Source organism: Phoenix dactylifera, chromosome 2 (genome assembly GCF_009389715.1).
Source record: "Phoenix dactylifera cultivar Barhee BC4 chromosome 2, palm_55x_up_171113_PBpolish2nd_filt_p, whole genome shotgun sequence".
Classification (NCBI taxonomy): Eukaryota; Viridiplantae; Streptophyta; class Magnoliopsida; order Arecales; family Arecaceae; genus Phoenix; species Phoenix dactylifera.
In genome coordinates this window covers 10,059,265-10,077,557 of record NC_052393.1, presented here as the reverse complement: position 1 = coordinate 10,077,557, position 18,293 = coordinate 10,059,265, and the positions used below count along the sequence as shown (strand labels likewise).

At 33.9% G+C, this 18,293-nt stretch overlaps 1 protein-coding gene and 1 non-coding gene across 2 annotated transcripts; one reads left to right on the top strand and one right to left on the bottom strand.

The window, feature by feature from the left end:
* Window positions 1–4,014: 4,014 nt before the first annotated feature.
* Window positions 4,015–14,796, bottom strand: LOC103705130 (vesicle-associated protein 1-1-like). The gene is made up of 8 exons (XM_008788751.3): window positions 14,435–14,796; window positions 14,220–14,290; window positions 13,980–14,061; window positions 13,782–13,897; window positions 13,520–13,684; window positions 13,383–13,424; window positions 7,024–7,101; window positions 4,015–4,484 (listed from the first exon to the last, which is right to left on the bottom strand). Exons 1-8 carry the CDS (start codon window positions 14,484–14,486, stop codon window positions 4,377–4,379), a joined length of 714 nt encoding a protein of 237 aa, XP_008786973.1. The 5' UTR covers window positions 14,487–14,796; the 3' UTR covers window positions 4,015–4,376.
* Window positions 14,797–17,460: 2,664 nt separating this feature from the next.
* On the top strand, window positions 17,461–17,533 carry TRNAA-AGC. The gene has a single exon. It is a non-coding gene; the product is annotated as a tRNA-Ala (tRNA).
* The last annotated feature ends 760 nt before the right edge of the window (window positions 17,534–18,293 follow it).

Sequence of the window (18,293 nt, the reverse complement as noted above, 5' to 3'; positions counted from 1 at the left end):
AAAGTACTTATTAGTTTAATTACCAAATACACTAAAGTTTTATTGTATTTCAGAAATGTAATTATCAAAGCACTATAAGCTCCACTACTCAAAAGCTCCAAAAGCCCTGCCACTCACAGCAATATCAAAGAGAGCTTTAATGGACATGATTGGTCCATTAGATTATAAAAACCGAGTCATATTATGAAAATTATGGCAGCTGATCAAGAAGCTAATGCATTTATAAACTGGGAAAGGATACATAACAGAAAAGCTAATGCATTTATAACAGAAAACCCTGTGGGTAGCATGGAAGATCTTCAAGGTTGCTTGGAAATAGGGTTTGTATTTTAGCATCTACGGGAAGCGCGAGTTTTCATTTAGATCATGATTCCGAAGAAAATGTTGTTTTGTCAGTTCTGTTTTCTATCGTGTTCCACCTTTTCCTGTATTTTTATGAAGAAGTAAATCTAAAACTATGTTTGGTTGGAAAGCTGGAATGAACCAGAATAGATGCAAATGATGTTTGGATGAACAAGCAAGAATGAGAAGTATTGGTGAAACTTTTGGAGAGTTAGAAAGTATTTTTTGGCCTTTCAAAAGTACTTTTAGATGATATAGCGGTATTAGGTAAAAAATCAATATCGGATTTTAATAAAATATTTCTGATGACCAAAATGCCTGCAAAAAATCTCATGATTACATCTTATATCATATTATATCATAATATATTATCATACTATAAATATAATATTATATAATATAATAATAAATTAAAAATATATTATGTTGTATTATATTATAATATATTATTATATTAATTAGTAACTAGACTCAACTGAGTGCGCCTATGATAGGCTTGAACCTCTCGCGGGTCCAAATAATCTCCTATATACCTGCGCAATAAATAACACAATAAGTGCAATAACCAATACGATCCCAGCTGACTATTGATTGAAATAAAAGAAAAGAGTTAGCAAGTCTGAATCTGAGTTCAGGCTCTTTCTTGTCATAAAGAAAGGGAAGGAAAGATTTGTTTGATCAATCGCCTGAACCTGCCTTTCTTTCTTTGCCAGGAGGAAGAACATTTCTTCCCTTAAGCGTATTATATTACTATAGTAATACATAATTATAATATAGCATATTCTTATATTTTATTATAAGCATAATACAACATATTATTACAATCATAATTTTACATTATTTTATAATAATAATAGTTATATTACAATAATATATGATATTATTATTATAATATACAGTTAATAATATAAAAAATAATATATTAGATTATATTACATTATATTATATGATTATAATATAACAATATTATATTATTAATATAATCTATTATTAGACTATATTCTAATCCGTTAGATATTATTATATTGTTGTATGATATTACAATATTATTATATTATATTATTTAATATGTTACAATTATAATACTATTATATTACATTATAGTAATATTGTACCATTATTAATAATAATACTAGTAATAGTAATAGTACTAACAACAGTAACAATACTAATAATGGTAATCTTACTAACAATAGTAATAATACTAAATATAGTAATAGTACTAATAATAGTAATAATACTAAATATAGTAATAGTACTAATAATAGTAATCATACTAAATATAGTAATAATTCTAACAATAGTAATAATTCTAAAATAGTAATAATACTAATAATAGTAGCAGTACTAATAATAGTAATAATACTAATAATAGTAACAATACTAAAAAATAGTAATTATACTAATAATAGTAATAATACTAAATATAGTAATAGTACTAATAATAGTAATAATACTAACTATAGTAATAGTACTAATAATAGTAATAATACTAAATATAGTAATAGTACTAATAATAGTAACAATACTAAAATATAGTAATAGTACTAATAATAGTAACAATACTAAAATATAGTAATAGTACTAAGAATAGTAATAATACTAAAATATAGTAATAGTACTAAGAATAGTAATAATACTAACTATAGTAATAGTACTAATAATAGTAATAATACTAAATATAGTAATAGTACTAATAATAGTAATAATACTAAATATAGTAATAGTACTAATAATAGTAATAATACTAAATATAGTAATAGTACTAATAATAGTAATAATACTAAATATAGTAATAGTACTAATAATAGTAATAATACTAAATATAGTAATAGTACTAATAATAGTAATAATACTAAATATAGTAATAGTACTAATAATAGTAATAATACTAAATATAGTAATAGTACTAATAATAGTAATAAAACTAAATATAGTAATAGTACTAATAATAGTAATAATACTAAATATAGTAATCATTCTAACAATAGTAATAATTCTAAAATAGTAATTATACGAATAATAGTAATAAAACTAAAATAGTATAAATACTAAAATAGTAACAATACGAATAATAACAATAATACTAATAATAGTAATATTACTCATAATAGTAGTAGTACTAGCAATAATGCTAAAAATAGCAAAACATGAAAAAAGTAATACTAGTAATAATACTAAAAATAGTAATAATGCTAATAATAGCAATAATACTAATAATAGTAATAACTCTAAAAATAATAATAATAGTACTAATAATCGTAATAGTACTAAAAATAGTAATTATATTAATAATGGTAATAAAACTAAAATAGTATCAATACTAAAATAGTAACAATACTAATAACCGCAATCATACTAATGATTGTAATAATACTAATAATAGTAATGTTACTCATAATAGTACTAGTAATAATGCTAAAAATGGCAATAACATGAAAAAAGTAATACTACTAATAATAGTAATAATACTAAAAATAGTAATGATGCTAATAATAGCAATAATATGAATAATAGTAATATTACTAATGATAGTAATAATGGTAATAATACTAATAATAGTAATAATACTATATATATATATATGTGTGTGTGTATGCATGCATACATGTAGCTTTTAATAAAAACTGTACTTCCAAAAGCTCTACTTTCCGAAACCTCTAGTGTCACTAGCAATCCTAAATAGGGCCTAAATAGATAAAATACTTTTTTTTTTTTTTGGAAAATTGAAGGGCCAAAATTTTCTATAATAGCTCCATATTAATTATGGGTCGTTGTTTTCCGTCCACTTCCTATGGAAAAAAGTGGTTGACGATCAAATTAATATTCTGGCTAAATGACAATTGGTATTTTGGTGTTTGGTTGAATAAACACCTTATTGAGTACCTATTTAGGGTTTACTCATTCAAGCCTTGCTGGTTTTTGTTTATGGTTGATGAGAAATTGAGGATGTTGCTAAATTAACTTAACATTATACCTTCTGTTTTCTGTTTTTTATTTGATAGCTGAAATTCTGAAGTTACATAACCATTCTAGAGAAGAGAAGAAACTTTGATCATTCCAAAATTATCCAAGAGTTCGACAGGAAAGTTCTCAGGCTAGGAGGTTGCGGCAGGGTTCCTACATAGATTAAAAGTTTTGCTGAGAAGGTGCCATTTAATCAATGAACTTGTTGCACCAGACGCTACAGGGTGGGTCAAGACTCAGACCTTGTTATTCAAGGTAAATTGATATGCTATATATATCATTTACAGATTTGGGAAAGTTTATCTTGTAAAATGATGATTATATTCTTCATGAAACTATAACAGCCATACTAAATACTCTCAAAAGGGAAAATTTACAAGAATAGGGCTTGCCCTCATTGCAATCATCATCACTTGGACTTAAGAGAGTTCTTATTTCCAGCAAGCCAGATTACTTTGCGATGCACTAAAAGAAATCCAATGTGCACAATTTCTCTTTCATTGGTCCACAGGTTCCAACCGTTCTCCTAGTGAGACCCATACGGTCACACTCAATTGGGCGCAGTTTGCTTGGTTTTCTTGATTAGGCTTGTCACAGGTCATCCTCATTCAACAATTCTAAAGCTGATAGAAAGTGTACCATTACACTGATCCTGCCTGTTTCTAGAGCCATGAATTTAATTGGATAGAAGACTTGCTCGTGTAGTTTCTTACAATACATTGGGCTTGGTCAATCAGTTGTGCCCACACGAGATTAATTCATCTCTCTTGCTGTCATCAAAAGTTTAAAAGACAAAGTTGACATAAGATTAAGCACAAATGTCTACTAAGCCTTTCTCTACCCTCATCATAAATCAAGTATTAAATAGATCAAATTTATTGAAATGGCTAACTGACAAAAGCAAACGCTACACAATCTAGGATGCTGCTAAACAACTATGGAACCAAACAAACCTTAGGTGAGTATGCCCTGAATTCCACAAACAGCTAACTCAACTAACAGACAAGTTGTCAAATGCTGTTCAACTTTCTGTTGGAAATGACCAACAAGGCCTGCAGTTTAGACAGTTATGTCTTCACAAGATAGCCTAGAAGAATTCCCAGCAAGGCAATGATCATCACAAACATGAATGAGAAGCCGCCTAACTGCTTGCTGACTTCTTGCCTCAGAAGTTCCTGCAAAAGGGCAGACACCATCCAATTAGAGAGACTATAAAGTTTCAAACTAGGAGAAAAACTGTTTTAAACACGAAGATGCCTGTTCAAACTCCATTATCACTGGAGACATCTCTTTTTTGTTGGTCAGAGGTCTTGGCAACCTTATTCCATACTTTGTTTTGTGATACCTTAAGTATACAGAAATTGCACGTTCTCAAACTTGGGATATGCTTGGGACAAATGGCAAAGGTACACAGGCATCCTATGCTGCATAGTTTTTGCAATAAGAGAAGCTCCCCATATGTTTTTGATTCCTACGTTCCCACCCATTAGACCATTCCAGCACCCTGCTTCCAGATTATGTTGCCATTCTTCTTTTCTTTATTTCCTTTTGATTGAATACAAACATCAACCTTCTTGCCTCCCCTAGATTCATATCTGCTACAACATTACATATTTCATGCTTGCCTGCTCCTAGTAGTTTTCTTTACGTCTAAGACAACACACTACTTTTGTTTACGAAGTTTCTGCTGATAACAAAATCCTTCCACTTCGTTTCATAGAAATGCTAATTAAGTATTTTAGTCCAATTAAGACTTAAGCCATTTGAAGCAAATGTCAAACAACACTTTTTCTTTTTTTTTTTTAACCAAAAAAAGTGAAACGATATTTGGAAATTCACTTATGCTATTGTACATCAGGAGCTCATATCTACATGAAAGTGCTGCACCGAGATGGAACTAAAACAGAGGTCTTAAAAAGTAATGAATAACAATATCAGTGTTAAAGTGACACATAATTCAGATCTTGTGAAGTGCTCGACACATACAAGTTTCCAAAATGTCAACATGGAGAAAATGTTTTGTAGCATAAAGAGAGATAAAGCATACAAATATGTTCACTTATTTTTCAAATTGATTAGTCAATATCACTTTATGTCAAGGAGACTCGTTCCATAATGTATTATACTAGATAAAGAGAATAAAAAGTAGTTGAAACTTCACCAGAGGTGTCCATGAACTTTAGGTCAATTTTTATTTAGCATTTGAACAATTGAGAGTTGTAACTATTTTTTAAAAGATACTCCGTTTTCTAGGTCAAACAATAATGATTTGGTCCAATATAAGCAAAACGCCCCTTTCCCAAAGTGCTAAGGATGTAGTGCGGTATTGTGTCATGCATCCAAAGGAGATGTTACAGAACACACAAAAGTTGGAAATTCAAGGTCATCCAAACATCACAACCAGAATATATTGCCTGAACCCTGAAGGCTACCGATTTAAAACCATAGAGTGATAGAGATAAGTAGCTAAGCCTTTTCAAATCATTAAGGTGCTCTGCCCTTTCTCTTCTTTTCAATAGCAAAATTGGAGTTTGTACTCTATAGGTGGCTATCTTCCACCGGTATTAAGATTACCATCCGCCCTGTGCTTCATCAATTTTTTTCTCAATTTTCTACTAAAAAAACCATTCTTTTCCTCTACAACACAAGCGTCTCACCAATAGAACATGACTTGGCCGTGTGTGTATGTATACATATGCATTTGCATATACATATACATTACAGGTATCTTTTTCTTCTCAAGGGGAATCTAGTCTGTATGGTTGTCAAACCAAGTGAACAGAAAAATTTTTATCACATGGTTGTTTCTTGTTCCCCTTCCAACATGCACACCATTAAACAAATATAGCTTTGATGAACCCAATGTCCACCAAGACAGTCTTGGACATGATTCTTGCCGTGGCAAGGATTTTAAGGATGTGAGAAACCATGAGGGTCGAAACCGAAGGCAATGAACATTCAAATAACAACAGCAAGTATACTAAATCAAGGAATTAAATAAAACTTGTAGAACATGGAGTCATTATTGTAAAGGAAAAATCACTTGGGAAAAAAATAAGGGCGATATCAAATTAAAGAACTAAACTCTTACTTATATAAGATTGATTAAGATAAATAGAATTCAAAAACCAACATCTCTAGTATTTTTCCAATCCATAATATATGCCATGTATTATAGGTAAGGGTGTAAACAAGCCAAGCTTGATGAAGCTTCAGTTTGATCAAGTTTGGTTTGAAATTCATCAAGCTTGAGATCATGCTTGATTTGTTTTACCATTATTTTGAATCAATTAAAACCGAGCCGAACACAAGTCTAATTAATCAGCTTGATAATATTTATATCAAGCTGATATCAATTCGAACCTGAATTGACCCCATTTCAAGCTTGAATTAAAGCTTGATTCTAGATAGATTGCAAGCTAGGTTTTGAGTTTGGTTCAAGCCTGAATCAACAATTAATTGATTCAAAGAATTTTTTTTAAAAAAATCACAATTAAAGCCTTTATCCCTCGATTTTTGGCTTGGCTTGGAATTAATTTCGAGCCAGTTTTGTTGGTTAAAGCTCGGTTTCTTTAGCTTGAACTGAGTTTGATTCAAGCTTTTCTCAGACCAAGCTTGCGTTGCATAATTCGTTCGAGAATCTTAATTATAGGTTGATATGATCATTAAAAGCATAGAGAAAGATCTTATAACGTGATTTCACCCAATACTCACCACTTCCTGTCTAAGCTTACTGTTCTGTTGAATAGCAGAATTCTTCTCCTCAGTCAACCTCGAAATTAAAGCCATTGTCTGGAAAAAAGATCAATTAAACCATGAGACTAGAACACTAAGAAAAATTGAGAAGATAAGAACGGCCGGTCCATCAAACAACTACAGCATCAAGTTATTATATTACAAGTGCATTTAAGGTTCAGAACAGTTAATTATGCACAAACCAACAAGAATAGAGAGCGTGCTCTAATTAGTAATCATATAAAGCATAGTAGACATTAAAGACACTGCTAAATTACTAATGAATTATATATCATATTACATATTGAAAAATAGGTGGTTAAGAGAGCATACCACATGTTACAGTCCAACAAACCTGAAAATTAGATGAAGTTTTTTTTAAAAAAAATAATTCTTTCTCCTGTTCTGCTTCTACTCTTTCTAATTTTAGTTTCTAAAAATTAACATAGAGGCAACCATTTCTAACTTCCTACTGGAGTTTTACTTTCGTTACACCAGTTAGCAAAAATATATCAAACTCTACTATAGAAAGCTCATCACTTGTGTCAAGTAGGTTCAATGCTTCAGCATAAAAATGCATTAAGGAGGTATTGTTTTCAGGATTTTCATTTGCACAATACCAATTGCCAATCAAGATGCATGTTGTGTATAACCAAAGAACTATGTCTTTTATATGTTTGTCAACATGCTGATAGTCTCTATTGTGTCATGTTAATGATAGCATGATTATTTTGCATCTGACTATTTAACATCATGATTTGAAACCTAAATTGTTGTTGACCATTTTAAGTGTACAATCACCATCTTAAATCTATGAAGTGTGTTAATGGTTCCTCTTGAGGGTGCTGTGTAAGCATGCTAGCATGTGTTTAGTCCCACACCAGGTGTGTCAGTAAGGTCTTTGGTACTCAAGCAGGCCAAGGACCCCTAAGTAATAATCTTCTATCTAGCCTTTTTCAATGAGATCCTGGGTCATTACAAACATGGAATGCGGAACCGTCCCGAACCGAACGGTTCCGCCCATTCCAAGCTGTACAAGTGGCTCACTGGTATAGTTCCAACTTTAAAAACGGCTCGCTGTCGGAGCCGGAGAAGAAGAAGAGAAAGAGAGAGAGAGAGAGAGAGAGAGGGAGAGAGGGAGGAGCAGCGACGCCCCCCCCCCCCCCCCCCCCCCCCCCCCTTGTATGTTGTGCCCTATATGCATGTGATTGTTGCCACATGTTCGGGTGTTGTTTCCGGTCAATGGTGGAACAGGTGTACAGCCTCCCTAATTGCTGATTCAACATCCCTCTTGTATATTTCAGTTCTCATAACAAAACCCATGTCTAAGCATCCGGTAGAGGCATTTTGGGATGAATTTAAGAATTTGGGCAACATAAATTCATGCCTTGGTTACATGAACTTGGAGTGGGTGTGGCAGCAAGAAAGCACCCAGTAAGTGGGTACAAGAGTAAGATCCCTGAAAGGGGCATTAGACCCAATCCAGGTACAAAGGTTCTGGCTCAAATATTGGCTAGTAAAAGGTGAAATCTTGTACAAGATTTAATCTCACTGATATCAATTGGACCCTTAATTTTAATTACTTACCAGCAGACTCTGATAAATTAAATAAGATATAGGGATGGATGCTGTGGTGGAAGAGTTCTCTGTGGCAGTCTGAAAGTCCTAAGGTGGGGGAACCTTAACTTTTTCGCTGCAATCTCATGGGTCAGTTTGTTCATATTTCTGTCAGGAACAGCATGGAAAATCCAGATATGATAAAGTGTGCCCATAAAAATACAATATGCTTATTAGTTTTGTCAGATCCATTTCATCTCATTCACATGGAGACTATTGGTGTTGCGATCACCTTCACACCTAACAATAGCTTACATTTCAAGCAACTGAATTTCTCCATTTTTGTGGACAGGTACTAAGTTTTTTGATTTCACATTAAGATTCCTTAGGTAATTAGATCGACCAAAATATTTAAAAAAACGAGTTGGATGCATTATATGCGACAAAATAATTCATTTCAGACATGCATGTCACTTTGCATGTATTTTATCCCTTGATGGCTCTAAGAGCTAACATGCTTCCATCATGCTTTCATTGTGCTTGTGTGTCACAAATGTTTCTATCTTACATCAGTTGGTAAGATAACCAAACCATTAAATTTTGGCTGATATTTTTCTATCCCATTCTGCTACTAGGGATCTTAAAGAGTTGAAATTGAATGGTGGATGGCAACAAGTTGGTCAGATCTTCTTTCTCCAACATATACACTATGGAGCAAAGTTCACCATCTCAGTACCGGACCTCGTACTGGTGCCACACTAGGATAGTGTCGGTACGGTATGATACGAAATTTTTTTGGCGTACCGAGTGTCGGTATGCCACCACCATCGGATACTAGTACCGAACCAGTATAGTACGCCCCGTACCACCCAGTTTGAGCCAGTACGGCATACCTTGCTATAGGGGCTGCATTGCACATTTCCACGTCTGCTACTCTCCTCATAATTGGCACTATTGTTGAGATAAATCTAGAAACGTGAAGAGCATGGTTCCATCTTTGCCCTTTGCATCCATGTAACAGTGTGATTTCCTTATTATGTTTATCAAACTAAAAATTTGTTAAATGTAACACAATAGTGAATCTTCAACTTTCAAAAAATGTAATAGCTCCATTGTCGATGTGTTTTACCAGGCAAGTGAAAGAACATTACTTGGTGGTCCCAAGCGAGGTTGGCACTAAATGCATCCAATTACTGGTCCTTAATTACTTCTATCTTCATTTATTTTTTAAACTGGGCTAACCTGATTGTCTGAACACAACTAAGATGGTGTCTACCACATGAACAAGTTTGAGAAGAAATTTTTATCTGGTTGCAGAGCATCACTGTTTACAAAAGTATAGGAAATAACTAACAAATCCAGATCTTGTGCTATCAGATGTCCAGAAGCATCCTCTACTAATTCGACTGCTGTACAATTAACCGACGCTCTTCAACTAACAGTAGCAAACTGTAAGACATTTGAAACCTTCAAAGGATGGTGAAATAATTTCTTGAACTGTAAATAAGAAACACCAGTTCTCTCTAATTTATCATAAGACACTTACTTCCAGTCATGGTCATAGGTCATTCACTTGGTAGATCAAGCATGTACCTGTTCCATGATACTTACCTACTGACAATTGCCTTTTCAGCACAGTATAAACTTGCCACAAACATTTGAAAGTCTAAAGTCTAAAATTCCACCATATGGTTTGAATGTATGATTACAAATGGAACTGGGAAGTGCTATGATCAATAAATAGCTAACATGTATGATGGTGCTGTCTCCAAACAAGGCATGGTTAATGAGGAAGAGATGTCTCCCAGGGTGTATTTTAATTATTGAATGCTATAAATTACATCATAATTCTATGCATAAGAAGTGTTTAATTGGCAAAATGCAATGAAAATGCTGTTAGCGAGCAATAATCCATACATTTCCCATAATATCATATAATGCATGAGAATATGGTGGATGTACATACAACCAAGATTTAAAAATTTGATTGTACCACATCACATATTGCATGCCATACCGCCCATAGAAGCAAACTATGAGTAAAGATGGGGGCATACTGCAGTAGGCACCATGCTAGTACATGATTGGCACACTCCCATGCTGCAGTGCTTCAAACATTTCATACAACTATACATATAAAATCAGTTTCTAATCTCCAAGTCAGTTCAAAATTTCAGTTTCAGCAATTCCAGTCTGAACTTCCAAGTCTTCAGTCAAAAAAAAGAGAAAAAAATGGAAAAAACAGCAAGCCAAGAAAACATATTAATGCAAAATCTTTAATTATTTTGTTTTCAAATTATTGTCCTCATGGTTTTGAAGTTTCAGACTAAAAGTTTTGAGATCATAAGTATATTAAAAAACAATTTGGACATTAAATCACGTTAGACATCAATTTAAAATCAAAAAAATCAGCTGTTCAATAAAAAAAATTCAAAATATACATGATTATTTATATATCCAAAATAGTTAAAATGTACAAAATGCAAACATAATTCTGCATACTGATATAAAATTAATATGATGATTACCATCAATAAAGAGTATCAAGTACCTACATGAATAATGTACTTCAAAAACAAGTCTAGAATTTTTCAACCAATTTGTTACAAAATTTGAGGCTCATTGATGCAAATCGAAGCATAGATCTTGTGAATCTATCTTAGGAAGCTCAATCTACTCTACGAACTCTCTCTTCTATTTCCCTAAAATATCTTCAAAATTAGGCAAAAAATGTCTCATACATCTAAAAAAAGGTAAACCTTCCATCGATAAAATTTTGTTTGAAAATCCTACTTCCTCCAATGTTCTTAATAATTCAAAGCAGATCCCTTTTCTATAACAAGAAAAAGCTTATTGAAGGTGAGGTTGATAAGAGCATTCCTCGGCAATGAATTTTCCAAATCTTGAATAAAAAATAATTACCATCTCATATGTAAAATTCTCAATAAAACCAATCTTATGAGGAACTTATAGTTTTCTTATTCTTTTCTCTTATATTCATCGATATTTTTTGATCAAATGGCAAATAAAATGTATTGTAGGTAATGGTGTGAACACAAGCACTTGTGATAAACCTTGGATTTTGGATACTCCTATACAATAGAAACCTAAGTATGTGAATGTATCTCATAACGATAAACCTAGGTATGCAGGCGATAGCACTTGGTTTACACCTTAACCACACATTGTGGAACTTATGGTTTTCTTATTCTTTTTCCTTATATTCATCGATATTTTTTGATCAAATGGAAAATAAAACATATTGTAGGTAATGGTGTGAACACAGGCACTTGTGGTAAACCTTGGATTTTCAATAATTCTATAAAATTGAAACCTAAGTATGTGAATGTAACTCATTATGGTAAACCTAGGTATGTAGGCAATAGCACATGGTTTACACCTTAACCACATGAATATTTTGGTATGGATATAACTGAAGCAATTGTGCAATTTTTTCTCTGTTGTTGATAGATAGGATCCATGGAGATGGGTGTGTTCTACACCAGGCCACAAACTGAGTAAAGCCATATCCTAACATCTCTCAACACTTAAAGCAAAAGACTGGAGAGGAAAGGCAAGGTTGGAATGTTCTATGGAAATTAAAAGTGATGCCTCGAGTAAAGAATTTCATTTGGAAGTTGGCATGGGTAAGGCTTCCTACAAGGCTTAATTAATTACACCTAACTTCTAATCCCACATGTCCAGTTTGCTACTTACATCCGGAGGATGCTAATCATCCGTTCCTTTGGTGGGAGAGCCATTCAAACCTTTGCATTAATCTTTGATTGCATGGATGTCTCCTCAAGCCCTTACCTAAGTTCATGATGGAAACTGGCTGCAACAAGATTTCTGCACTGATCACTCTAACCCATGATGGGGAACAACTGTCATGGCAACCACCTTGTGGTTGGTATGGAAAGCTAGAAATAATACCTTCTTTGAGGATGAGAATTTTTTTGGAGCTTTGTTCGCTCGCAAAGCCTGGGCAATGACCCAAGAATATTATGGGTCACAGAGTTCCTCTCAGAACCCAAAATAAGGAGTCAGTATGGACCCATTCATGGCTGAAAGCAAACCATTTTGGCCAAAATGGTTTGCTTTTAGGGGACTGATTCAGCTATAAAAAAATTAAAAAAAAAATCCCCACACCCCCCAAAGGAAAACCAAAGCCAAAAATAGAAAGAACAAAAGAAACACTCACACATCCAAAAAATCTGGTTTACTTTGCACCCATCCGGCAAATATTGGAATTGCAGCGTAGAGCAAAACTGTGGACTCATATTGCTCTATAGACTAGATGTACAAAACTGATGAGTATTGACAGAGAAATTGTGCTGGATAAGTGACAACTAGTTTTCATGTCATTTGTTTGCTTCTGGAAATCCATATTGCTAAAAGGGAACAGGAGAAACAAGAGTAGCACTCAAGTTAAAAAGAAGGTGACATCCCCCGAACTACTATCATGAATCAAATTTTGATACCTTTTATATCTCCTCTAACTAATCTACCTCCAGAATAAGCATGCTGCAATCATATTGGGTGAAAGAATCGGAAACTCTGAACACACTGATAAAGTTTAAGACATTCAGCAGTATGAAGCCAAGATATACGGAAAGGTCAAACAGATGTGATAATGAAGATGCATTAAAATTCCCATTATCATAGCAAAAGAAGGGCCCTTGTTTTACCACTAAGATTCCGACATTCTAGAAACCATAACCAATATCAGAAAGCCACCAGATACTCCTTGCTTGAGATGCATACCAATTGAAAGGACTTACCTCAGATGATTTTTCTTGAGGATCAGCATATTCTCTCGTTGCCTGTAACGAAACCATAGTGATGTAATGAATACCCTATACTCACAACAACAGGCCAACCAAAATCTACCTGTAAACTAAAAATTCAAAAAACTCACAGCAATTAATTCTGCGGCATTTAAACTCCTGTTGTCTGATAAAGACGGCCTCGGTGACGAGCCCTCCTCGGATTCCTCAGGAACAGGAGACGGTGGTTGAGGTGGCGACACATAGACAACTCTGAGCTTCACCTCATCCACCACATTACCTGACTCTTTTGCAAACTAAACAAGACCCATTTCGATAAATCAATCCTTAAAGGAGACCAAAATACCAAATTCAAGTCTAAATATTTTTGACATTGGCAGTGTGCAGAAGTACCATTTCTGGGGTAATATCCCTTGCAGTTACACCCTGGTTCACAATGACACTCTGAAGAAGAAATTTGTCCTTGCATTGCATGTCGGGCGGAGCTTCCCGTTGTGCTTGCATTGTAACTAAAGCAAATTAAAGGCTCTTTAGAAATTTGAGAGAATAAGCGCAAATATTCACCACAGAAGGAGATTTGGGCAAAACTACCGATGACATCACATGTGGATCGGGGCAGCACGATCCCAGAGTTAGGCCTGACACAGTACTTTTTTGGGCTCGTCGTCTTGACCTGCAGCAGAAATTAACAATTCCAAGCTCAAAGACTCCAAATAAATACCGTAATTTGACCAAAAAAGATCAATTTTCCCTCCAACTTTCTAGGGTTTGGGAAAGAATCCAATGGAGGGAAAGGAAAAAACAAAAAAAAAAGGCATCATAATGGATTACCTTGAACGCAACGTACTCATCAGTCTTGTTAGATAGCTGAAGAGAGCACGAGATCTGCTTCTTTAGTTCGACTTCTCGAATTTCAACAACCACGCAAAAAAAAAAAAGAGAGAGAAAAGGAGATTAGGAAAAATCCAGAAACCCCTAAAATTAACACAGATCACGCATAAATTAGGGGAAAAAATTCCAAAGACGTAAAGTGGAACTCAACTTACAAGGGAATTTAAGCTCAAGGGGCTCGATCCCAAGCAGCTCCTTGGAACTCATCTCGAATACGATTTCTCGTTTCCCGGCCGCGGAGAAAACAAAGAGAATGGAAACAAAAAAACGAGGCGACGAGAAGGGGGAAGTGCGGAACCCCGCTTCCCTTCAACCGAGATGCGGTTTTCCGGTAGAGAGAGAGAGAGAGAGAGAGAGAGTGCAGAACGGGAACGTGGAAAAACTAATGAAGGCTTCCTTTATTTTCTTTCCTTTTAAAATTTTCTTTCTCTTAATTCCCTTCTTTATGAGGGAAGAATTTGAAATGCAATCGTTGGAGAAAATGTCGCAGAAAAGCAGCGGGCGGTGGAAGGCAGGGCCGATGTCCACTCCTAACTAACATTATTATTTTTCTATTATAGCTTTAATCTTGATTTATTGCATTATCTAAGAAGGAGAGGCGATCCAACGGCTGATGCGTGTAAGAATGGGATTTCTATGTATCAAGACACGCAGACTCAAGACTTAGGAGGCACATCACTATTCTTTTTCGTTTTTTTTATAATTCACTGATGGTGATCCATCATGTGCCGCAAAGTCTAGATGATCAAATGATGTGAGTTGCTACCAAGTGAGTTGCTTTGCATCTAAAGTACATATCATTGTTTGCATCAGATGGCTTTCAGTTTCAGCAAAATCTCTAATAGGGTTAAAGGGTCCAAGATTCGGCGGCGAATTCATTAGAGGTCAAACTTTTGCATAGCAACATATGAGCAGTTATTGTAGCAGATATGGAATGGCAGCTCGTATAACTCATCGGGCGCGGCATTTTTTATATACCGTAGTAGACAATTTTATTATTTATAAATTATAATCGAAAAGAAAAATCATAAGAGATTCTTCGAAACCATTCGCTCAGATTTTGTTGATTGTTCAAAGCATAACGGTCCAAAGGATGGTGTTCAATTATTTGCTGTTTTGCGCACGTGCAATGCATGCGGTGTCAAATTCTGTTTTAAAAAATAATTGTAAATAACGAATTATTAAAGGCTTGATAAACGGCCACATTCGAAGGTGGTCTAAAAAGATGGATTTGTTAATCTAATATTTGCTTTGCTTCATCCTTCCTAGTTCATTCTCGGCAACCATAACTGTTGAAGTTGCTTGTGTTCAATTTCTGCACTCCTTTTTGAGTTTTATGTGTTAGATGGTAAATGGCAAGAAGAACCAATCAATTAGGTTTAAGCTAAGATCCACATGCTGTGCATGTGAAATTCCTACGGGTGCAAATGTTAGATGGCGCAGCACTAATGATGTCAGGCAGGAAGGTGGTTGAGAGGAGTCATCATGTGGACCAAGAAGAAGGATTTAATAGCAATGGATAAGAAATACAAAATTAGCAAGTTGCATGGTTGCTGTATAGCCAATTTGATCCACCATATTGGTTGCATGATTCTTCTGGCTCATCATTTGCATTATCTTTGCATCTAGATCAATAGGACTCACCTATGAAAGAAATTAAAGGAATATCCATATTATATGTAAAAATAAGAGATTTGAAATCAGTAAATATTATCTCTTCATTTTGTATGTAACTTTTTATATCAAGAATATCATCATTTTTCACTTATCTCAAAAAGATATATAAATATATTAATTATTCCACTAATCTTCTCACTTACACGGCAATTATCACGTGCGCTTATCTCACTTACATCTTTTTCTCTAATTCCATTTATATATTGATCGAATTCAATGATTGGACTCCTAAATAGATCGAACTCTATCACTTTCTCTTCTCTTCTCCCTCTAATATGATTTGCATGCGGCTGTTTTGTAGTATATAAAAAAAGATGCAAAATTTTAATTTTAATAAATGATTTATCGAATGTAATAGTCAATAACTAGATATTACTGATACGAAAGGATTACTGGACCACCATGCCCACCACAAAATTTGGATAGAATTTGGGAGCAAGTTCCATCACATTTAGAGGTCAAATCACATGCTAAGCTTCGAAAGGCATAACTTGCCCATATTATGTCTAATTTGAAATGCTCTCTTTTGAAATCATATGTATCTTTTCAAGTTCTCTAACTTAATGCTAACTCTCTAAGGTTTTGATGCAACTAGAGTTCAGAGCCTAATTTCATCTTTTGGGTCATAAAATAGATTGATCAATATATATATATATATATATATATATATATATATATATATATATATATATATATATATATATATATATATATATATTTGCGAAAGAACTTTGAACTAGCATATTGCTTAATCTCTAAAAATGTAGATGAAATGGCCAAAGACAAAATTGATATAAAAATTGGGATCTATCTCATTTAGAATTTTAGTTTTTTTATGATTATTTTTACGAGACAGTCTACTTTAGAAATGTTTTAAATTCTTTTAATTAGAAGAGGAATCCAATTTAAATTATGTAAGACGAACCTCATTAGCATAAATAGATATCTCACTACTCGGTCCTATCATCATTAATGAAAGAAAAAATAAACCCACACCCTACTTTCACCAATATTCTTATTTTTTAATATTCTTTTAATAGATTAAGTTGAGGAAGTAAAAAGAATTTTTTCCTTTTCTCTTATTAGATCACTTAGTTAGAATGAGTAGAATAAGAAAGATGGAGCAATAAGAGATGGTTTTAGAAGATCACAACAATTAACTTGGTCCCATCTTATTAAAAATATTATGCCACAGAGTTTCATCCAATGCTTATTTTCATCGGATTCGCTTAATGTGAGATAACTTTGCACTCATTTGAAATTACACCACCATCTAATTTTACTTGGACACCTCGTCGTTTTGCATCAGCTTGCAAAAGAAACAAAATCAATTGTATATAAAGTAAAAGGCTAACTAATTTAGCACCTATTCTTATAAAAAATAAGAGAATATAATAGACATGGAGAAGATGTTGCCCATCTTATGGCTCGACCAACGCACTACCGCCAAATGAATCGTTTTTGATAGTCCTCTATACTAAATATTTCAAAACAACTAGCACAAGGGGATGTAGCTCAGATGGTAGAGCGCTCGCTTAGCATGCGAGAGGTACGGGGATCGATACCCCGCATCTCCACATTTCCGGTTTCTTTTATTTATTTCCTTTTTTAAGGCCAGTTTGGGTTTAAGCTCTGCTACATAATCAAATTAACATATATATCCATGAACAAATTAGAGCGATGCTAACTTACTTTCCACAAATGTATTAGTTGTACTCAACAAAGAAGTAACCAGTTATGGCATCTCCTTTGTATCAGATTTTGCATTTACATTTGGAACTCTACATAGGCCAAAAGTATTTAGAGTATTTTTTAATATAACGTACCTTGGAACCAGCATCATGTATATTTTGTGTGGTTTAAAGGGATGACTTCTAAGGCCAACACTATGAATTGTTTGAGGGCTGCTGATGGAAACCGCAGGTTGATGTTGGCTATTGATCTATGATTTTAGCCTTCATGTCTTTCCAGATTCTCTCCGCACCTTTTTTTTTCCCTTTGAAACTCTCCTGATCGCATTACCTCCTTTCAATGGAGGTTATGGGTTTGATTGTATGTTTAAATTTGTCATGGACCTTCAAGATTTCCAAATTACCGCGACTGCAGTGCTTGGAAAGAGAATTCACAACAATTCACAACAATGCTTAAAGAGCCTACTGCTTGAACTCCTCGCTTTCTTTACCAGGATTGAACTGCAGCAGGAGCACCAACAATGCCATGTCTGTCGCATATGGAAGTTTCCAAAATCGGAGGCCATACCATCATAATTTCAACTTCAGGATGCCTCTTTACGCACTCGACATGTACTTAACTGCAAATCCTCAACCCTGCAAAACC

Coding starts and splice junctions, on each gene's coding strand:
- LOC103705130 (XM_008788751.3), bottom strand. CDS start 14,486: ATGAGTTCCAAGGAGCTGCTTGGGATCGAGCCCCTTGAGCTTAAATTC. Junction 14,291..14,434: donor CCTTGAGCTTAAATTCCCTT/GTAAGTTGAGTT, acceptor AAATTCGAGAAG/TCGAACTAAAGAAGCAGATC. Junction 14,062..14,219: donor ATGAGTACGTTGCGTTCAAG/GTAATCCATTAT, acceptor TTTCTGCTGCAG/GTCAAGACGACGAGCCCAAA.